This window comes from Lethenteron reissneri, chromosome 55, assembly GCF_015708825.2.
Source record: "Lethenteron reissneri isolate LAM-NWPU_2019-01 chromosome 55, ASM1570882v1, whole genome shotgun sequence".
Classification (NCBI taxonomy): Eukaryota; Metazoa; Chordata; class Hyperoartia; order Petromyzontiformes; family Petromyzontidae; genus Lethenteron; species Lethenteron reissneri.
This window is the reverse complement of record NC_083833.1, coordinates 4513409-4532432: the sequence shown is the minus strand read 5'-3', so window position 1 is coordinate 4532432 and position 19024 is coordinate 4513409. Positions and strand designations below refer to the sequence as shown.

The following is a 19024-nucleotide window of genomic DNA, read 5'->3' as shown; positions in this document are numbered from 1 at the left end:
CTCCAAATATACAGTTTGAGAGTAGTGGTGCTGAGGCTAGCGCTGTGTGGGAGTGCGTGTGGGCATCGTAAGCGCACGTCGGGGGTGTGATGCGCGAAATTCCCTCCGATGAGTGAATCCGGAGCAGCCTCAGTCGGCCCTCATGTCTTGTCGAAACGCGCGGTGTGATGAGGTGGACGAGAGGGAAGAGGTCGTCGTGGTGGACCTCGAGCCCCAAAGAGTGAACCAACCACGTGTAATGTGGCCCGGCCGGCTAATAAAGTGTGCTAAAGGCCCGATGCGTGGCCAGGATTTAGATTATTTTGCTGTTAGAAATTTCCATACGATGAGCCACTTTGTTGAGCTACCATTTGTGGCCAGGTTGCTTCTGAAAAATAAGTGAATATCTCAGTGGGCTTAACCTGATAAAAAAAAAACCTCACAGTTTAGTTGTATTTGTATATATTTTAAGTGATTTGTTTACCTTTCCTATCTGTGAAAAAGCGCTTCATAGCTCGTCGGATTCCTCCAGTCTAAATATTCTGAAGGCAACCCTCATTCAACGTCGTTGCCGTGACGTCACCCGGTATATGTCTTATTAAATACAGTCAAGCTATTTCTTTACTGCTTTTAAAATATTGTGAGCATGACTTTTGAACATATATTTGTGCAAGAGTTGTTATTGTGCATGTTGTCGTGTGCCATATCGGCTTTAATAGACATTTTCTGCGTGTTAAACTAAGGTGCTAACAATCTGTTCAAATGCTATATATGTCGGTGCTTAAATGCTTCGGCAACTCAAAAGTACCTTGCATCACGTCTCATCTCAAACATTCGAAGGGCACCTCCCCAGTGACAGCTGTCTGTGCACCACAAGATGACTGCAAGTAGGCATTAGTCAACCAGTAGGGGCTAGGCATCGAATGCTCTTTTGCAAATTTGGCAACTTTTAATCATGATACAGGCAGAAAATGGCTTAGTCATTTTGAATAATATCAGATCTTTAATGTCCACTGTGAAGCAGAGAGCACGTATTTATGGTTCATCCACCTACAGTATTAACCAGAGCGGCCTGGAAGATTCCATCCCCAAACCTTTGGCAGAAGTGGCGAATACGCTATCATCAGTTCTACGTGCAGGAGTTGGACTGTTACAGCGCAGAGCCATGGCGGAATGGTGACATTTGGAAGCCTTCAGCTAGCAATCGATAAACAATTCTTGATGATCATGATGATGAAAAACGTATCTGTCCATTGACCTGTATTTTGAGCATTCGTTTTTCAAATGTTGCATTCGTATCATATATAAAATATGCAGTGAATCTATGTCACTATAATAGTGCGTGCATGCGCTTACAAAAGACGCATCAGCCAGGAAAAACTCGGGATCCGACGGTGTTCTGGTTTATGACTTCTGAGCTCCATTTAATATAACAATTTTATGTTTAATTTTTGTTGATCTGCCCTTCAATAATGGGTTTTTAATATTGAATGAATTGCACGCTCAACGCTGCAGAGTTGGATCTGCATTTCATGTTTTTACGTGTGCCATTAAAATCACATAAGATTTTACAACTGTTCAATGCAGACATAGTTTTAAGCAGTAGGTTTTTTTAAATATCACTTCTCTTTTGCAGGCAATACATTCCCGGCTTAATTTCATGACATTGTTTTTGTACTGTAGACACAAAATTAATTTAGCTTTTTTATTGATGAAATTGTAATCCAATATAGCACATTAGAAAAATAACACCATTACACTACAGTCAACGGATGTTGAACGACAATAAAATCATTGTACTATAAATCAACAGCTAAAATCAATTAGTTAAAATGACATAATTAATTTTTAAATCAGGAATTTCTGTGATTAATGAGGTTATTGTTCATTGTCAGTAAACGCTTGTTTAATTATATCAAATTTGTATATTATGGTCGACATGTTGCAGTTATAATTAGAATGTAAGTAATGAGAATAAGTCAATCTGGCCAACTGAAATATAGCCGTGTGCATTATAATTAGGAAATCAGTGAAGCCAAGTGTCGTGAGATGTTCTATCATAGGCAACATGGTCCACTACCGCAGTCATTCTCCCAATTAGTTCGCTTCGTATTGTCCTGTCTGCAGTAAAGATAATACCCAAATCTTCTGGAATAGGAATTGTTACAATTAAAGTACAAGTAATCGTCCACATTATACATGTTTTTATAGGTGAATCTCGGTGATAGCGTTGCTTTGACTTGTGACGGAGGCATCAAACAGAACCCTGCAGAGAGCAGAACACACGTTAGTCAATTCGCTGTTTTTTCAGTACTCATGCCCAGCCACGTGGAGATACCAAGCACGAGACAAATCTAGCTGCTGCTTTTGCACAATTAAAAAGCATTTGTCTCTAGCAATGACAGCTCACTCGGCATTAATGTTACGCACTTAGAATACTAGAATACTGCACATGCGAAATGGGAAACATTTCACTCATCCATCATCCCTCTTTGGGTGATAATTGAGGTAACCAACTTGTGGAATAGCAGCAGTGGTTGTCCGTTGGAGAAACTGGGCCCCACAATAGTAATGTGGAACTTCCACTACCCCCACACTCATTTGAGCAGGAAATCAAGCACACAACAACGTATAACATGTAAAATTAACTAACACAATTGGAGTTATTGTACAATTTATACTCCGGTTCTAATTAAGCAAAAATTTAGCAAAAACTGACTTACATTATTGGACGTGATAATGTTTCTTTTCAGGTGTTATTAGTTCACGTGATGCGTCCATGGACAGGAGCTACAATGTGCCACAAGCATTACACTTGCTGAACTTTAAACTAAATTAGAAGCTCTACTAAACTTTATCGTTTCCAGATAGTATTAGAAATGGTTAGGAGCCACCGATATTTGTTATAGCCAGAAGTCAAACTCAGATAATAGGTTCCCAGCCCAGTTTGCAAAACATTACACCATCTCCTCCCCTTGCATAATACCATTTGTCAAAAGCTAAGAAGGGTAAATGGGGGTATGTCTTACCATGTACATGTTAATGTGCATGTGTGCACATGCTGCTTTACATGCTGAAAATGTGTAACATGGTGGCCAAAAACGTCATGACCTCTTAGTGCTCTCTGCATAAGCTGCACCCCAAAACATGAGGTGATTTCATTCTGTTCAAGGTGGAAAATGTATATGATCACTAGTTCCAGCCAACTCCGCCCAGGTTAAATAATTCAAAAAATGTGAAATTTGGAGCAACCTAATGGGTTTCTTTGATTGAACCTGATGGCGGGACCCCGGGGTCCCATAAGCCCCCGGGGTCCCATAAGCCCCCGGGTCCCATAAGCCCCCGGGGTCCCATAAGCCCCCGGGGTTCCATAAGCCCCCGGGGTCCCATAAGTCCCCGGGGTCCCATAAGCCCCCGGCTCTCGCATGAACTGCGTTGCGACGTCATTTTATGTCTGTTGAAGGCGAACGGTACGGCAATCTATTCCTCTCGACGAGCTCTATATGATGCGCGAATCAAAGTTTTGTTTTTTCTGCGCATTCGTCCTCGCTCATGTGCTTGGACGACACGACAACATAATGATCTGCGCCAGGTGGGTCGCGGCGTTTATGTGCGTGGTGGGACGGAGTCGCCAAATTTTTTTTGTATTAATTACGAATTTGACTTCCGTTTATTCGGGACCCGGGTTCCCACCATAAGGTTCAATTGTGGAATGGTCCCTTCATGAATTGCTTAGCGTGGAAAGTGGCAAATTTTCCACAGAGAGTTCATCATTATGTGAAAAAACATTAGGTGGAATTATACTGTGACCATGTTAACTGGATTGTGGCACATGCCTTGTAGCCCTCACTTTCATTTTCTGCGAATTTGTTTTTCACAATGGCTTCTGAAAAATGCGTATGCCTCATTCAAGAATTTCTGCATGTGTAGTAAGTTCGAGGAGACGATGTCGAAGTTGAGGCACACTCTGTTTATTAACCCAGGGACAGGCACAATAGTTGAAGGGGTATCGGCCCCTTTCACCCGTACTATGGGAAACCCACCCTAGTACTAAGCCCTCTGTCCTGTTCCCCAGTCCTCCTCTACTGGGCTACGGGAGGCTGACTGATCTGGCCCTGGCAAGCACAGATCTCGGCACCAGCTAACCAGCCTTGCCCTGATAAGGGCAGCGGTCTGGAAGCTTTTGGGCCGCGCCGGTGGCTTACCCGGCTCGGCCCTTATAAGGACGGCGAGACTGGGGAGTCCCAGGGCCTAATCTCCGAGTCTTGGATCTTCACTGGTCAGCTTCGTGTAGAACTGCCTCGAGCTCTTTGGGTCTCCACCTTTTATAGGGATCACCTCCGAGGGCTGGGGGCGTGGGCAATAACGGATGCGGACGTCGGTGTGACCACCCGTGTATGTGAGTGCCGACACCCCTGTGTTTGTTGTCCGCCGTTTCTCCCGTAATAATCCCTACATCACTCCCCCCTGTACAGCTCGCAGCCGTCCCGGCTGCAACAATCCCTCAACCCCCAAGAATAAAGATTAACACAGTCAACACACGTGTGCCTCGTAACAGTAACAATAACAAGAACAAGTGTAACAACAACCGATGATCCCCTATAAAAACCCCCTCCCCAAAAATGCAACACATATACAGAACGCGGTTCGCCATCCCCACGCACAAGAAGCATCCATACACACACACACAAAAAATATATATATATAATGAGCGGGTTCCGCAGCAACGGAACAGGCGCGGAAAGCTATTCATAACAACCGGCGCGTTTTGGCGCGTGTCCGTGCAGCGGGCCCGTCACAAGGGGCCGGCTTGGTAGAGTCGGTGGCAGGTGTCGCATCTGCAGGTGCCTGGTCGTCCGGCTTCCCGGACGTGCCAGCGCCGACCCCCACGGGGGAGGCTGGCAGCCAAGAGGGCTTCAGTCCTGGGGCTCCTGAAGACGGGACAGTCATTAGCGGATCAGAGGCTGGCTGTGACCCCGCCCTCCCGGAGTCAGTGGACTCCCCACATGTTCGGCCATTTTCGTGAGAGGAAACGTGCGGAGCAAAAAATGGCTTTAACCGTGAAGGGTGCACAAACCACCGACGCTTCCCCCACTTAATGCGCACACATTGAGGCCGCATAACCTGCACAATTTCTACGGGGCCCCTCCATGGTCGCAACAACTTAGCCGAGGTGGCCAATGGCACCTGGGGGCAGTGCAACCATGCTCGGTGGCCCGGGTGCCATTCGTGCGTGTGTGTCCGGCGCGATCGCAATCTCTCGTTTTGTTTCTGGCGAGAGTCAGAGTTTTGCATGGCCGCCTGCCGTGCCTCCGCCAACCGAAGGATGTTAAATTTAACATGGTCCGCGAGTTTGGACTTAGCATGAGGCGCGGCAATCGTCAGCTGAGTCGCGACAGGCGGGTCAACCTCGCGGCCATACATCAAAAAAAATGGCGAGAATCCGGTCGCCGCGTGAGGAGCCATCCTGTATGCTGCCAGGACTCCCCCGATCCGTAGATCCCAATCGGTTTGGGACTCAGATACCTGGTGGGATAGCATGGACGTAAGAGTCCTATGCAGGCGTTCCACCATCCCATCCGTTTGTGGATGGTAGGGTGAGGTACGAATTTTCTTTGTACCCAGAAGGCCACATACCTCGTGTAAAAGGGTACTAGTGAAATTCTTTCCCTGATCGGTCAACAACCGTTCCGGAGCGCCCTTGTCGAGGACGTAGCCCTGAACAAAAGCCTCCGCAACGGCTGCTGCGGACTGGTTGGCGAGGGGCCAAGCCATAGGCCATCGCGTGAAATATTCCACGCCAACCAGCAGGTACTTATTACCCCTCGGCGTGGAAGGAAACGGTCCCAAAATATCAAGGGCGACCAGCTCATTAACCCGGGTGACCGAAATAGACTGGAGCGGTGGACTGGCTCCCTTTGCTGGCGGCTTCCGTTGTGCACACTGGGTACAGGACTGCAGCAGATCGTCCACGTCTCTTGCCATGCCCGGCCAAAAGTAATTAAGCTGGAGCATGGCAAGTGTTTTGAGGGTACCCAGGTGCAGGAGCCGTTCATGAGCAGCCCATACAGCCCTACCCCTCAACGTGGAAGGCACCACCAGCCTGTGACGGCGGATCGTCCCGTCCCAATGCATGAGTAGGCCCTGGCACCACCCCCATGAGTCAACGCCCGACTTCCCTTGACCTGATCCTTCTGCGCGACGTCGTAGCGCCAGGAGGGTCGCATCCTCCATTTGGAGGCGACCCCACTCAGCACTTGACAAGCCTAGTAGGGAATCTTTCCCTCCCCCCGAAATAGGACCAGCGTCCGAAGGGGTGTCAACTGCGGCCGCAAGAACCCGATCCCGGCCGTCACTTGCCGATTTGCAACGGCCCGAACCCAAGAAACAAGTGCAATCCGGAGCGATCGGCAGGCGTGATAGGGCATCAGCATTGGTGTGGCGAATCCCCTTTCGGTAAGTTGTCTCGAAATCGAAATCCTGCATGATCTCCAGCCATCGGGACAACTGCCCCGATGGCTGGTTAATTCGTAGGGCATACTGCAACGCCGCATGATCTGTACGGACGGTGAAATGCCGGCCGTACAGATATGGTCGGTACTGTTGGATAAAGAACACGATAGCCAACAGTTCGCGGCGGGTGACACAGTACCGCTGCTCGGCCGGAGACAATACTCTACTACCATAAGCCACAACGTGCTCCACGCCACCCACAATTTGTGACAGCACGCCTCCAATCCCGGTATTGCTTGCGTCCGTGTCGAGCACGAAGGGCATGGAAAAATCGGGGTAGCTTAACGGCGGGGCCCCCACCAGGGCATCCCGAAGAGAGATAAAAGCGGCGTCCTCCTCCGGCCCCCAATGAAATTTGACCCCTTTTGACGTTAAGGCATGTAGTGGCTTAGCGATGGAAGCAAAGTCCGCGACAAACCGGCGGTAATATGAAGCAAATCCGATGAAGCTTCTAACCTCCCCCACCGAGGTGGGAGTAGGCCAGGAGCTGACACAATGCGTTTTGGCGGGATCGGTTGAGATGCCTGACCGGCCGACGATGTGACCCAAATATTTAACAGATTCGCGCAGCAAATGGCACTTTTGTGGCTTGAATTTCAAATTAGCAGCGCGCATCTTGAGAAAGACGGCCCGAAGCCTATCAAGATGTTCCTCGAACGTCTTACTGAATACGATAACGTCATCCAGGTAAATCAAACACACCTCCCATTGCAAGCCAGCGAGGACCAATTCCATCAGGCGCTGGAACGTCGCGGGAGCAGAGTGTAATCCCATGGGTAAGCGATTGAATTGGAAGAGGCCGTGCGGCGTTCGGAAAGCTGTTTTGGGCTTAGATTCGTCGTCCAAGGGAAGTTGCCAAAATCCTGAGAGCAAATCCAAAGTGGAGAAGAATCGCGATCCCGCGAGGGCATCCAGCGAATCGTCCATTCGAGGAAGCGGATAAGCATCGGCCACCGAGATCTTATTTAATCGCCGGAAATCGACACAGAACCTTAGGGACCCGTCGTGCTTTTTAACCAACACTATGGGTGCACCCCAAGGGCTGGTCGAGGGAGAAATGATGTCAGATTTCAACATGTCATCTACAGCCGATTTGACATGATCCTTTTCGGCGGGACTTAACCGAAAAGGATTTTGGCGGATAGGAGCGTTGTCACCGGTGTCAATATGGTGGCGTAGCAATTTGGTACATCCGATATCGTATTTATGTTTACTGAAGACGTCGGAAAATTCTCGCAATAAGGCGCGTAATTTAGCACGTTGTGCGTCGGACAGGTCAGGTGACTCAGCACACAACGCTTCCAGCCAACCCTCGTCAGTGTCTGAGGCTAATCGCGTTTGAGAATCGGTGGCCACCTGGCCAATGATCGGCGTTTCCGCAGGTACCGGAACCGCATGTGCGAACACGGTACCCTGCGAAACCACCGCCGTCCGTGTCCCGACATTGAGGACCGCGATAAACGGGTCCCCATCCCCTTTAACAATAGTCTGGGCCGTCACCAGATCTGGCCCACTCACCCCGGCTCTAGATGGTCCCAACATAATGCCCCGGTCAGAGACCCCTTTATCGAACGGTCGACGCAACCGCAGGGGTACTAGCATCTGTGCCCCCGGGGGTACACGCACCGTCCGAGCAATGAGCGCATGTACCGTAGCACAGGCAGTATGCAAGGCAGGGGTGGAAGGCAGGAACGTAATACGTCGGCCCGATGGAAGCTCGATGCATCGCTGGTCAATCAGAATTTTGATGGGCAATTTGGCCAAAAAGTCTGTCCCCAACAGGCACGGAATAGCCAGCGAGGAGGAGACGAACACCGGGCCAGATAGTTTAATGTCCCCGATAGAAATTTGCGCTCGAATTTGGCCGATAATACCCAACAAGCCCCCATTTGCAGCGTAAAACGGTATGTCGACAGGGAGCAACGGGCGACTCTGAACGGGCAGGATATTATAAATCAAATCCGAAATGATAGTTGCCGAAGCTCCCGTATCGACCAGTACCCATACCTCCACCCCGTCAATATGCCCCGTGACAACGGACGACCCCGCCGATGCAGCCACGACCCGGTGAGCCAACTCGGACCATTGGCCCGGTTGGAGCGCCCTCCCCGACATGCCGCGACCCGACGCACCAGCACCCAAACCCCGAGAATCGTGTGTCGGACCTTGTGAGAGGAAAGTGGGTGTGTGTGCAGGCCGAACATGTGGGGTGCCATGACTTGCCCGAGGATGTTGTGAAGGCTTGTGGGGAGGGCCGTCCGCAGCTCCAGGTCTCGCTCCGCGCTGTCGAGGAGCCCGGTATCCGGACGCCACGTGGCCCCGGAGGCCACAATTGTAGCAGACGACGAGCGCTCCAGAGGACTTGGGCTGATCTCGGTGGCTCGGAACGTCCCGAGCCGGTCGCTCGGCAGATCGCCATCCTGCAGAACGATCCGCAGCGAAGGCCCCCTCCATTCCGGAAGAGGTCGCCGCCACGGTGTGTCGTGCAGCTGCCTTGTTTGCCTTCCTCCGCTGGGAGATGAGATTGGCGTGAATGTGCCTTGCAGCCCACAATTATGACATATCCGCATCATCCTGTGCTAGGATGATGAAGTCCAAATCGTCGGCCAACAGCAAAATTTTCTCGGCCACCATCGCATCGATCCCTTCTTCGTCCATACGCGGGAAAGCGCCTTTCGCCAATGACAGCAGAGCCGTGCGATAAGCAAGTGGCGATTCCTTGTCGCCCTTCTGCCGTTCATAGAAGAGCTGGCGACAATCGGAAGGCGGCCCATAAACCGTGGCCAGCAGCTGCAGCGCCGACTGAATCGTGGAGCGTGCCGACTTGGGTGCAGCGGTGAGGGTGCCCAGGGCATCGCCATCCAGCATCGCCGGGAGAGCACACAGCGCCTCGTTGTCCGACCAGCCCGCCATTTCTTGGTGGGCCAGGAACCGGCGCTGGAACCCCCCCCAATCGCCGTCGCTTGCTACGAATACCTGCAGGGCCGGCAGGCGTTGCTGGAATGTCGGCTCCGTCTCCGAACCTCTTGCAGCATCCGTATCGCGTCCCCGTACTGTACGAGTAATGGCGGACTCTAATGGGTGTCGCGCCGTCAGTGACGTGCTGGTTGGGGCTTGGTCGGTGCTGGCGTCCGATGGTGGTGACGTTGCAACCCCTGATAGGCAGCCACTGCGACCCGCCTCCGCCGATGACGTGGCGGCTGCTGACTGGGCTCCGTCCCCCACGTGACGAGCTGGGGCTCCTCCCTCTGCCCCTACTGTCTTTGTGGCGGGAATTTCGAGTCTCCTCTCTGTTGTAAAGGCGGGAGTTTCTGGCGGGCGTTCTCCATCTTCCCGCCGCGTCGCTCCTCCCGGCCCCAGGCGAGTTATTTGTTCCAGCATGGCGGCCGCTGCATACAGGAGCTCCGCCAGCCGCGAGTGAGCCAACGCCAACTCGTCAGTCGACGTCCCGGCCCTCTCCGACGACCCCGCCGATGTCGGAGCCGGCAGCGGTTGTGCAGGTACGTCGGCGGTGATGTCTTGCACCGCCCCTCCCTCATCGTCATCCTCTCCTGGGTCTTGGGCACGAGTCTTCCGTCTCGTATCCATGCTTGGACCACTTCCGACACCAGATGTAGTAAGTTCGAGGAGACGATGTCGAAGTTGAGGCACACTCTGTTTATTAACCCAGGGACAGGCACAATAGTTGAAGGGGTATCGGCCCCTTTCACCCGTACTATGGGAAACCCACCCTAGTACTAAGCCCTCTGTGCTGTTCCCCAGTCCTCCTCTACTGGGCTACGGGAGGCTGACTGATCTGGCCCTGGCAAGCACAGATCTCGGCACCAGCTAACCAGCCTTGCCCTGATAAGGGCAGCGGTCTGGAAGCTTTTGGGCCGCGCCGCTGGCTTACCCGGCTCGGCCCTTATAAGGACGGCGAGACCGGGGAGTCCCAGGGCCTAATCTCCGAGTCTTGGATCTTCACTGGTCAGCTTCGTGTCGAACTGCCTCGAGCTCTTTGGGTCTCCACCTTTTATAGGGATCACCTCCGAGGGCTGGGGGCGTGGGCAATAACGGATGCGGACGTCGGTGTGACCACCCGTGTATGTGAGTGCCGACACCCCTGTGTTTGTTGTCCGCCGTTTCTCCCGTAATAATCCCTACACATGTAAGGCGCCACACGTAATAAATATTCCAAGTGCCGGTGGAGTCAAATTAAAGTTTCTCTCCCGAACGTAAAGTGTGTGAAATTGAATGCATATGATTTACCACCACATGTGTTCCATGTAAAAGCCCGGGGGGAGCCGGGTGGGGCCCATTGTCCATCGTTGCATTGTAGATTGTAGCCTTCATATGGCTGTCGATTTGAGCATGTGACCCTCACAATATCTCCCTGTGTGAAAACATTTTTGCTTTTGTGCTGGTCTGAAAGACGTCCAAAGGGATCTATTGGTTGATCACAAGTACCTGTTGAGGAAAGCAAATTTGTAAAAAAATTAATCAAATTGGAAGATTAGCAACTTATTAATTAACAGGAATGTTAGTGACATTTTGCTCCGTAAGACACGGACACCCATGGAGCAGTTGCCCCCACAATTCCTTGAAAGGTGAGCAACACATATATACCGTGCCCCATAAACAGCCTTCACTGTCTTCCTTGGCTACTTGACACGATGGGCCCCCATCACCACCGATTCCCACAGCTTCAAAATCATTCCCACACACATGCAGACATCTCCACTGAATGCACCAATTTTAGCATTTGTATGCATCGCAATACCCAACACACGTATCTTACGTGTGAAATTGCACACATCTGGAGATATCACTTGGGGAAGCAATTATCATGCCACTCAGGTTTAACGTGGACAAGATCAAGATTTGAGCCATTCAGATCTCCAGAAGTCTAGTATCTTGGATAAATATAATTGGGTGGCCTGCAATGGTTAAGAGTATCTGTGGATACTTTCACCAGAACAATAGGTCTTCAATAAATAGGCGTAGCGTTTGTTGGCCACCCACCCCCTCATGCGCCGTGCCGGCCTTCACAAGTGCTCGTTGACAGGACTGGCCCCAATAGTCTGTCAAAAACTATATGATTATATGAACACTGTATATACATGTGTAACAGGTTCCGGAGACACTTGTAGAGGTAACTTCTTTATTACAATACAACACTCCAACAGTCCTGATACTCTGCTACAGCTTAGGTACACAGCCTAGCTACACTGCCTAGATACTCTACTCTGGCTACGCTCCGGAACTCGCCCTCACAAGGTCGTAGCGTCGGGAGTTCCAGAGTCCCAGCGCTGGCTCTCGCAGCATCCCAGGGTCTTCAGATGGCTGGTCGTGGGTCTTGGGTCTTGAGTTACAACTGCCCCGATCGTCCAGGGAGCTCCGCTTATATGCCCAGTCCCCAACGAGGGGTGGGGCCGTGTGCGCCACCAGACATCCCACAGAGCACACACAGCCCCCCCCGTTGGCGGCGCCCAGAGGCTTAAGCGTCTGGACCCCCTGGGAACCCAGCGCCTGGCGCCCAGGGGATTACGCGTCTGGACCCACCTGGGAACCCAGAGCCTACAGCAGCCCCTCCCTTCTTATGTCACTACATTACCCCCCTCTATGTAGCCTCCAGCCGTCCCGGCTGTCAATAATTAGAAAGTTTAAATTAACGAAAGGGAGAGAGAGAAGAAAAAAAAAAATACGCGAGCTTCAACAGGAAAAGAAAAGAGAACAAGAAAGCAACCATAAATACCATAACCAACCTGTACAACTCTACACTATATACAAGCATCAATCAACAAAAAGGTGAAGCAATGACACGTGAACAAACGACCCGCGGCCACCTAGCCCTCCTCTGGATCCGCATAGAAAACGGGGAATTAACAACAACAAATATACAGATTCCGACGCGTTGGATGCACAACCAACACCGGTAATCGAACCGAAATCACACAATCACCGCATGGATGGCAGGGATCCACACCACCCTGCCAGCCTCCCATCCGTCAGGTGGAGAGAAGGCGAAGACCAACATGTCGAGCATCCCTCTACACGCAGTTATCCGGACGTCTGTCTACGTCCCGGGTCGAGAAGTCGTACTTCAGGGCCGACCCATGTACTGGGCAAAGAAGTCGCACTTCAGGGCTGCTCCAGTATCTACATTTTAAAAATATATATATAAAATTTACATGACACAAACAAAATAAATCTGCCTGTTCCTGTCCATAAATGGTGGCTGCACGCATGAACCGCATCTCCAAAAGGCATCCCGTGCTTGCGTCCCCAGCAGCCCTCAATGAGGACCACCACCGACATTACATGTCAACCGTTTGCACCCCCCGCCTTTCCAACGTGGCGTCTCCATCCTAAAACCGCGCACGTCGGCCATATCGGGGGGGACTTCAACCCAGTCTCTCTCCAAGACTCGCATCGCAGCATATAGCTGTACCGACCGATCTGAGACCCAATCTCTCTCCAAGACTCGCATCGCAGCATATAGCTGTACCGACCGATCTGAGACCCAACCTCTCTCCAAGACTCGCATCGCAGCATATAGCTGTACCGACCGATCTGAGACCCAACCTCTCTCCAAGACTCGCATCGCAGCATATAGCTGTACCGACCGATCTGAGACCCAACCTCTCTCCAAGACTCGCATCGCAGAATATAGCTGTACCGACCGATCTGAGACCCAATCTCTCTCCAAGACTCGCATCGCAGCATATAGCTGTACCGACCGATCTGAGACGACCCATTGTTCACTCCCTGCACAACATGCACCCTAACAACTGAGGGATACAGTCCCAACGTAACGGGACAACTACACCTGAACACCACGAATCTCCAGCCCACTGTTTCAACGCGCCTCGGAGTGTTTCAATCTCCGGGCCGTCAGGGTGAGCCTACTGCTCCAGACGTACCACGGAGGGTCTCAACCTCCGGGCCGTCAGGTCAAGCCGTCAGCTATTCCATGACGGGACCACACTCTCCGAGCCATGTGAGCGCACAGCCCACTAGGCTAGACATGCCACGGAGTGTTTCAATCTCCGGGCTGTCAGGTCAAGCCGTCAGCCATAGCATGACGGGACCACACTCTCCGAGCCATGTGAGCACACAGCCCACTAGGCTAGACATGCCACGGAGTGTCTATCTCCGGGCTGTCAGGTCAAGCCGTCAGCCATAGCATGACGGGACCACAACTCTCGTGTTAGACACGCAACACCCGCTGGGACATCCTGGTCAGGATCTGCACCCCAAGATATTTGAGAGCCAGCATGACAATTCCAATCCTTGGCAGCATGTCACCATCTCAAGATAAATGCCCCATACAGTATATACATCGTTAACAATGACAGCACAAGCTATACATTAACAATCACGAACAAAGCTCAATATAAACCATACATTGTTAACAATCACAAGCAAAGTTTCGCACACACATTGACAACACTCACGAGCGAAGCTCCACACAGTTTACCCAACAACAGTCACGACTCCCCGACGACAACTAAGAAAATATCAACAAAAAAATCATTAATCCGGAGCGCGTAAATGTACGAAATGTCAGGGGCCTGGTCTCCCGACCTCAAACCTTTGGCCAGAGCAGCAAAGGCGGCGACCAGCGAGTCGGTCCATGTGCCGGCCCCGACGCCGGTTACAGTAAGAATGGCGCCCTCACTGTCCGGTCGCAGCGCTGATGACGCGGTATGCTAGGTTGCCAACAGCTGTCACCCGGCGGTGAGGGACGCAGCGCTGATGACGCGGCGTCGTCGGGTTGGCACACGCTGGGCCCGGAAGTGACGTCGCTCCCAGCGGTCACTGCTCCTCTGGTGGAAGTGATGTCATTCCCGGAAGTATCCCTCACATCCGTGGGGGGAATGGCAGCGGCGGGCTCGGGCGAGCGCCGCGCCTCCTCTCTCCCTCCCGCCGCCATCGGCCGCGAGCACCGCATCTCGCCCCGGAGGGAGGCGGTGGCGCAGAGCAGCTCTGCGAGGCGAAGCAGCGCCTCCTCCATCTCTGCTCCCGACGCTGGAAAGGGGACGGTCGGCGGAGCAGACAGCTGCTTAGCCGGCGGTGCGGCGTTGTTGTCGGCCGGCGGTGCAGCGTCGCTGTCGGCCGGCGTTGGCCGCCCCATCGCTGCCTGCTCCTCTTCATCGCCGTCAGGACTGAAGGTACGTGGTTCACCTCTTGTTTCCATTGCCACTTCTGACGCCAAATGTAACAGGTTCCGGAGACACTTGTAGAGGTAACTTCTTTATTACAATACAACACTCCAACAGTCCTGATACTCTGCTACAGCTTAGGTACACAGCCTAGCTACACTGCCTAGATACTCTACTCTGGCTACGCTCCGGAACTCGCCCTCACAAGGTCGTAGCGTCGGGAGTTCCAGAGTCCCAGCGCTGGCTCTCGCAGCATCCCAGGGTCTTCAGATGGCTGGTCGTGGGTCTTGGGTCTTGAGTTACAACTGCCCCGATCGTCCAGGGAGCTCCGCTTATATGCCCAGTCCCCAACGAGGGGTGGGGCCGTGTGCGCCACCAGACATCCCACAGAGCACACACAGCCCCCCCCCCCCCGTTGGCGGCGCCCAGAGGCTTAAGCGTCTGGACCCCCTGGGAACCCAGCGCCTGGCGCCCAGGGGATTACGCGTCTGGACCCACCTGGGAACCCAGAGCCTACAGCAGCCCCTCCCTTCTTATGCCACTACACATGTAAGTCATGATTAGTACATATACACTGCAAATAGGACCCCACAATGTGCCTAACGTTTAGTTGAAGCACCTTTATCGACTCTTTTTAATATGTAGAATATAGTTCATCAATACTTATAAAGTAGACGTGCTTTTTTATTTATTTATATTGTACGATCAGCCTGTGAATGAGTAATGCCATAACAATGTGACATATAGGGTCTGGCTTGTCTGGAGCAACTACACCATACCCCATATTATATTGGAGAGTAGTGATTCACATTATAAATAACGTGATTAGCACAACGACTCTTTGCCCTACAATATACTTTTATGTCTCCAAGGGTCAATTCCAATATGGCTCTCGTGGCACTCGGGGCACCATTTAAGAATAATTTTTATATTCAAAAACATTTATACTCTTGCAGCCGATATCATTATTCATAATCGCATGTTGAGTGGGTTAGGCATGCAAACAGTGGAACCTCGGTATACGACCACTTTGGAATACGTCCAATTTGGTATACGTCGTGTTTTTTCGAAAGAAAAAATGTCTTGGGATACGACGTCTTGCTTGGGATACGACGCGTTTGCTAGAACTTGTATGGGTCTGGATGAGTCACCGCGTACAGTACCCGCGTATGCCCCGTTCACGACTTAAACAAAGCGAGAGGGGCTGGGTGGCGTGGGGAAGAGGGGTGGGGTGGCGTGGGGGAGAGGGGCGGGGGACGTCGGGGGCTGCCCCCATGGAGGGTGGAGCCCCGGGTCGAGGCGCGCACGACGTGCGGGGTTGAGGCACGCCACGTGACCAGCGCAGCTGGCAGCAGCGTGGTCACGTGGCTTCTGTATGCATTTTAGTAATTAGTGTCTAAATTATTTTATACAACCCCATTAATGTACAATATGCCATATAAAATATCATTTATTTTCCACTGGAACGCATTATTTCCTTTCCCTTTATTTCTTATGGGAAAAATTCGTTTGGTATACGTAATTTTCGGTAGAAGTCCTACCTTCTGGAACGAATTAACGACGTATACCGAGATTCCACTGTATATGGTGCAACTCTGACTCCCTGGATGCCTCCATCGCGTGCCGAGGATGCTTAACATGTCTCAAGAAAAACGTCCTATCTAATGAAACTTGTTCTTCAGCTTCCCGGTGAGCTGCAACATTAATTATTGGTATTCTTTGGTTCTTTCGGTAAAGTCACGTAGGTAAAAAATGTAATAAAACAAAAATGAAAACAACTAAATTAAATCACGACGTTTCGGAGGCAACACAAGCTTCCGTCATCAGGTGGAACTGCCACAACAAAATTACTGTAGTGAGTAGAGAGAGCTATTTGTGACAAGCGAGTATATAGGGTAAGAGGGGGGGAGGAGCCAAGGAGGACGGAGACCACGTCAAGTGCCGGCCGGACGAGATCCAGGAAGTCAGAGCCACACTGGGATCTTAACTCAAAATATTTAGATAATGATATAAGCCCTATGACTACATCGACATTTGGCAAGAGTGTAAACCATTATCACTTAAGCTCCTTGTAAAACTGCTCTTTACATGATACAAGGGTGGTAACTTACGCTGACATGTAGGGGACTGTGAAGGGTACCACGCTTGATCTTCCCGACAGGTCTGTTTATCAGCACCTGCCACCATGTAACTGGATGAGAAAGCATAAGATTCACCGTCAGCATCATACTTTACATACACAAGAGGACAGAGGATCCAGGACGTTCAACTGCCTTAGAGATTACATGATTAGCGCATTTGGCAAAGAAGAAAGTCTGGTGCGGAGAGAAGACAATTCAGGGTTAGGGACGGTGGGAACAAAAGGAATTAAGGAGGTGCAAGAAAGACCACGCGGGGTGGAAGTCCTGGATTTCATGGAGAGATTCAAATGCTGGGCGGTGGCGAGGCAGAGGGTGGGGGTAGGGATTTCAACTGGTCGAGTAGCGATATTGAGAACGCCATATCTGTCAACTCCTCATCAGTGCCTACCTTATCACAGACCAATTCAGACCTTATTGGTCACCCGTGCCCTTATAAATCTCAACGTTCATCCTACAAAGTCCCATCACAAGGGAGAAACGCAAACAAATAGACAATTACTATTTTTGCCCGTATTGAAACGGGCAAAAAATAGTAATTGTATGGACCTGAAAACTCAATTTCCCTGTACAATAATACGGATAGACCGTATGGGTTGACAGGAATGGAATGCATGTATTTATGTTGAACTTCTTTCGCGTCGTACTTAGCCAACAGTGCAACGCAGAGGTGCGAGGGGAAGAACAACAAACTAAAATGCAAAACACTGTTGTAAAAAAATGTGTTTTCAATCCATATTTAAAGTGCATAGATCCAGTGGCTTCTTAATATCGGAAGGAACCGATTTCCAGATGGCCACGGAAGCCCATCTGAAACCAACTCTGGATGTAGTTTGATGGAATTGCAGAATGGCATGGGTAGCCAGCCAGAGCCAACAACGACGGGGGAGGTGGGAGCGAAAAGTGGGAGAATTGGGGAACAATCCTGGATGTGGAGTGCTAGATGGATTGAAGTGGCAAAAGGTTGGATAATGGAAGCCTGGACATGTGACTGCAGTATTCAATGCATGAGCTGACAAGGGCGTATGTGAGTGCAACAGCGGTGAAGCTTATAACACAATGCGAAATGTGATTGTTCTGGAGAATGGGTAGGCGTGATATGACAGTGCGTGTATGCAAAGTGCAAATAAGAGGTCAGAGTTGAGAAAGACATCAGGGTAAAGGATCCAAGGAAGAGATTTAACAATGCCGTTGAAGAGTGACAGGTAAAAACACAAGGCGTGGGTGTGGAGGAGGTGGGAAATACAATCACTTTATTGCAATCCATGTTGAGCTTTAGTTGGTGACAAGACAACAGTCGCGGTGAGACCGATATGTCAGAGATACTGAACTAAAGATCAATATCAGCAGCATAATACTAGAAGCCTTACTTCCAGATGAGGGCCCCAAGATGGAGAGTGTAGTGCAAGAACAGCAGTGGACCAATAAACTGGCGAAAACCAAGAGTAAATTATTAACCTTCACAAAACACCTACCAAACATCAAGCCAGCCACTGTGATAGATGAGAGGTTGTAAATTGAACAAGTAATGTGGCATCAGGAATCTCCAATAACGGATATTTCACATATTTAGGCCAGATTTGAAAGACATAACACTGAATCACTGTATTTGATGAGGCACTGTATTTTCAGCACTATCCAAACTCAACCTGTTTAGCTTCTGACATCTGATGAGATGTGGCACATTCAGAGTGAGCTGGTATCATAGACCACTTCAACAGGACTCTCTTACTAAAGAGTAAGGGCCATAAAATGTGACCTCTGGTGAATCGATACATCGCATTGATGCACGTTGATAAGGGGCCAACAATTTGATTCCTGCACCAACATTTTTTTCCCCATTTGAGTTATGAGGCGTGACATTTTTTTTAAAGCTTGGTATAAGCACACCTGGTGCATCAGTGGAAATGATGGGGCAATTTATTAAATCCCTCTGTCCATCCCGTAACATTTACAGGGTTCGCCGCAGTTAGTCGATTGGGAGGTCGTTTGCTACTTGTTTCAGAGGTTTGTGGTTCAATTCTAGTCGGTCGCCCTGGTTATTACTGCGGGTGTGTGAACCAAAAACACACACCATCTGCTTCAGTGTGCATTACACATTCCCTGACATTAAATGAAACAAGTAGCCATTGTGTGCCGGCTTCATGGTCTATTTTTGCCAAATTTGAAAAATTAGCCACTAACTTCTCAACTGAGATTCTACCGAGCAACATGGCTCTTAAAGTGAAACTATTGCAAACTGTGTCTGTG

At 50.5% G+C, this 19024-nt stretch overlaps 1 protein-coding gene across 2 annotated transcripts in view; it reads right to left on the bottom strand.

Annotated features, from left to right (window-relative positions):
• Positions 1–1670: 1670 nt before the first annotated feature.
• LOC133356666 (sushi, von Willebrand factor type A, EGF and pentraxin domain-containing protein 1-like) overlaps positions 1671–19024 on the bottom strand; it is a 77348-nt gene continuing 59994 nt past the window's right edge. For both annotated transcript variants that reach the window (XM_061574304.1, XM_061574305.1), the window contains exons 30-32: positions 16748–16827; positions 10741–10938; positions 1671–2245 (exon numbers count right to left, since the gene is read on the bottom strand). In XM_061574304.1, the coding sequence (XP_061430288.1) occupies positions 2037–2245; positions 10741–10938; positions 16748–16827 (487 nt within the window). In that variant the 3' untranslated portion in view covers positions 1671–2036. The remainder of the gene's footprint in view (positions 2246–10740; positions 10939–16747; positions 16828–19024) is intronic.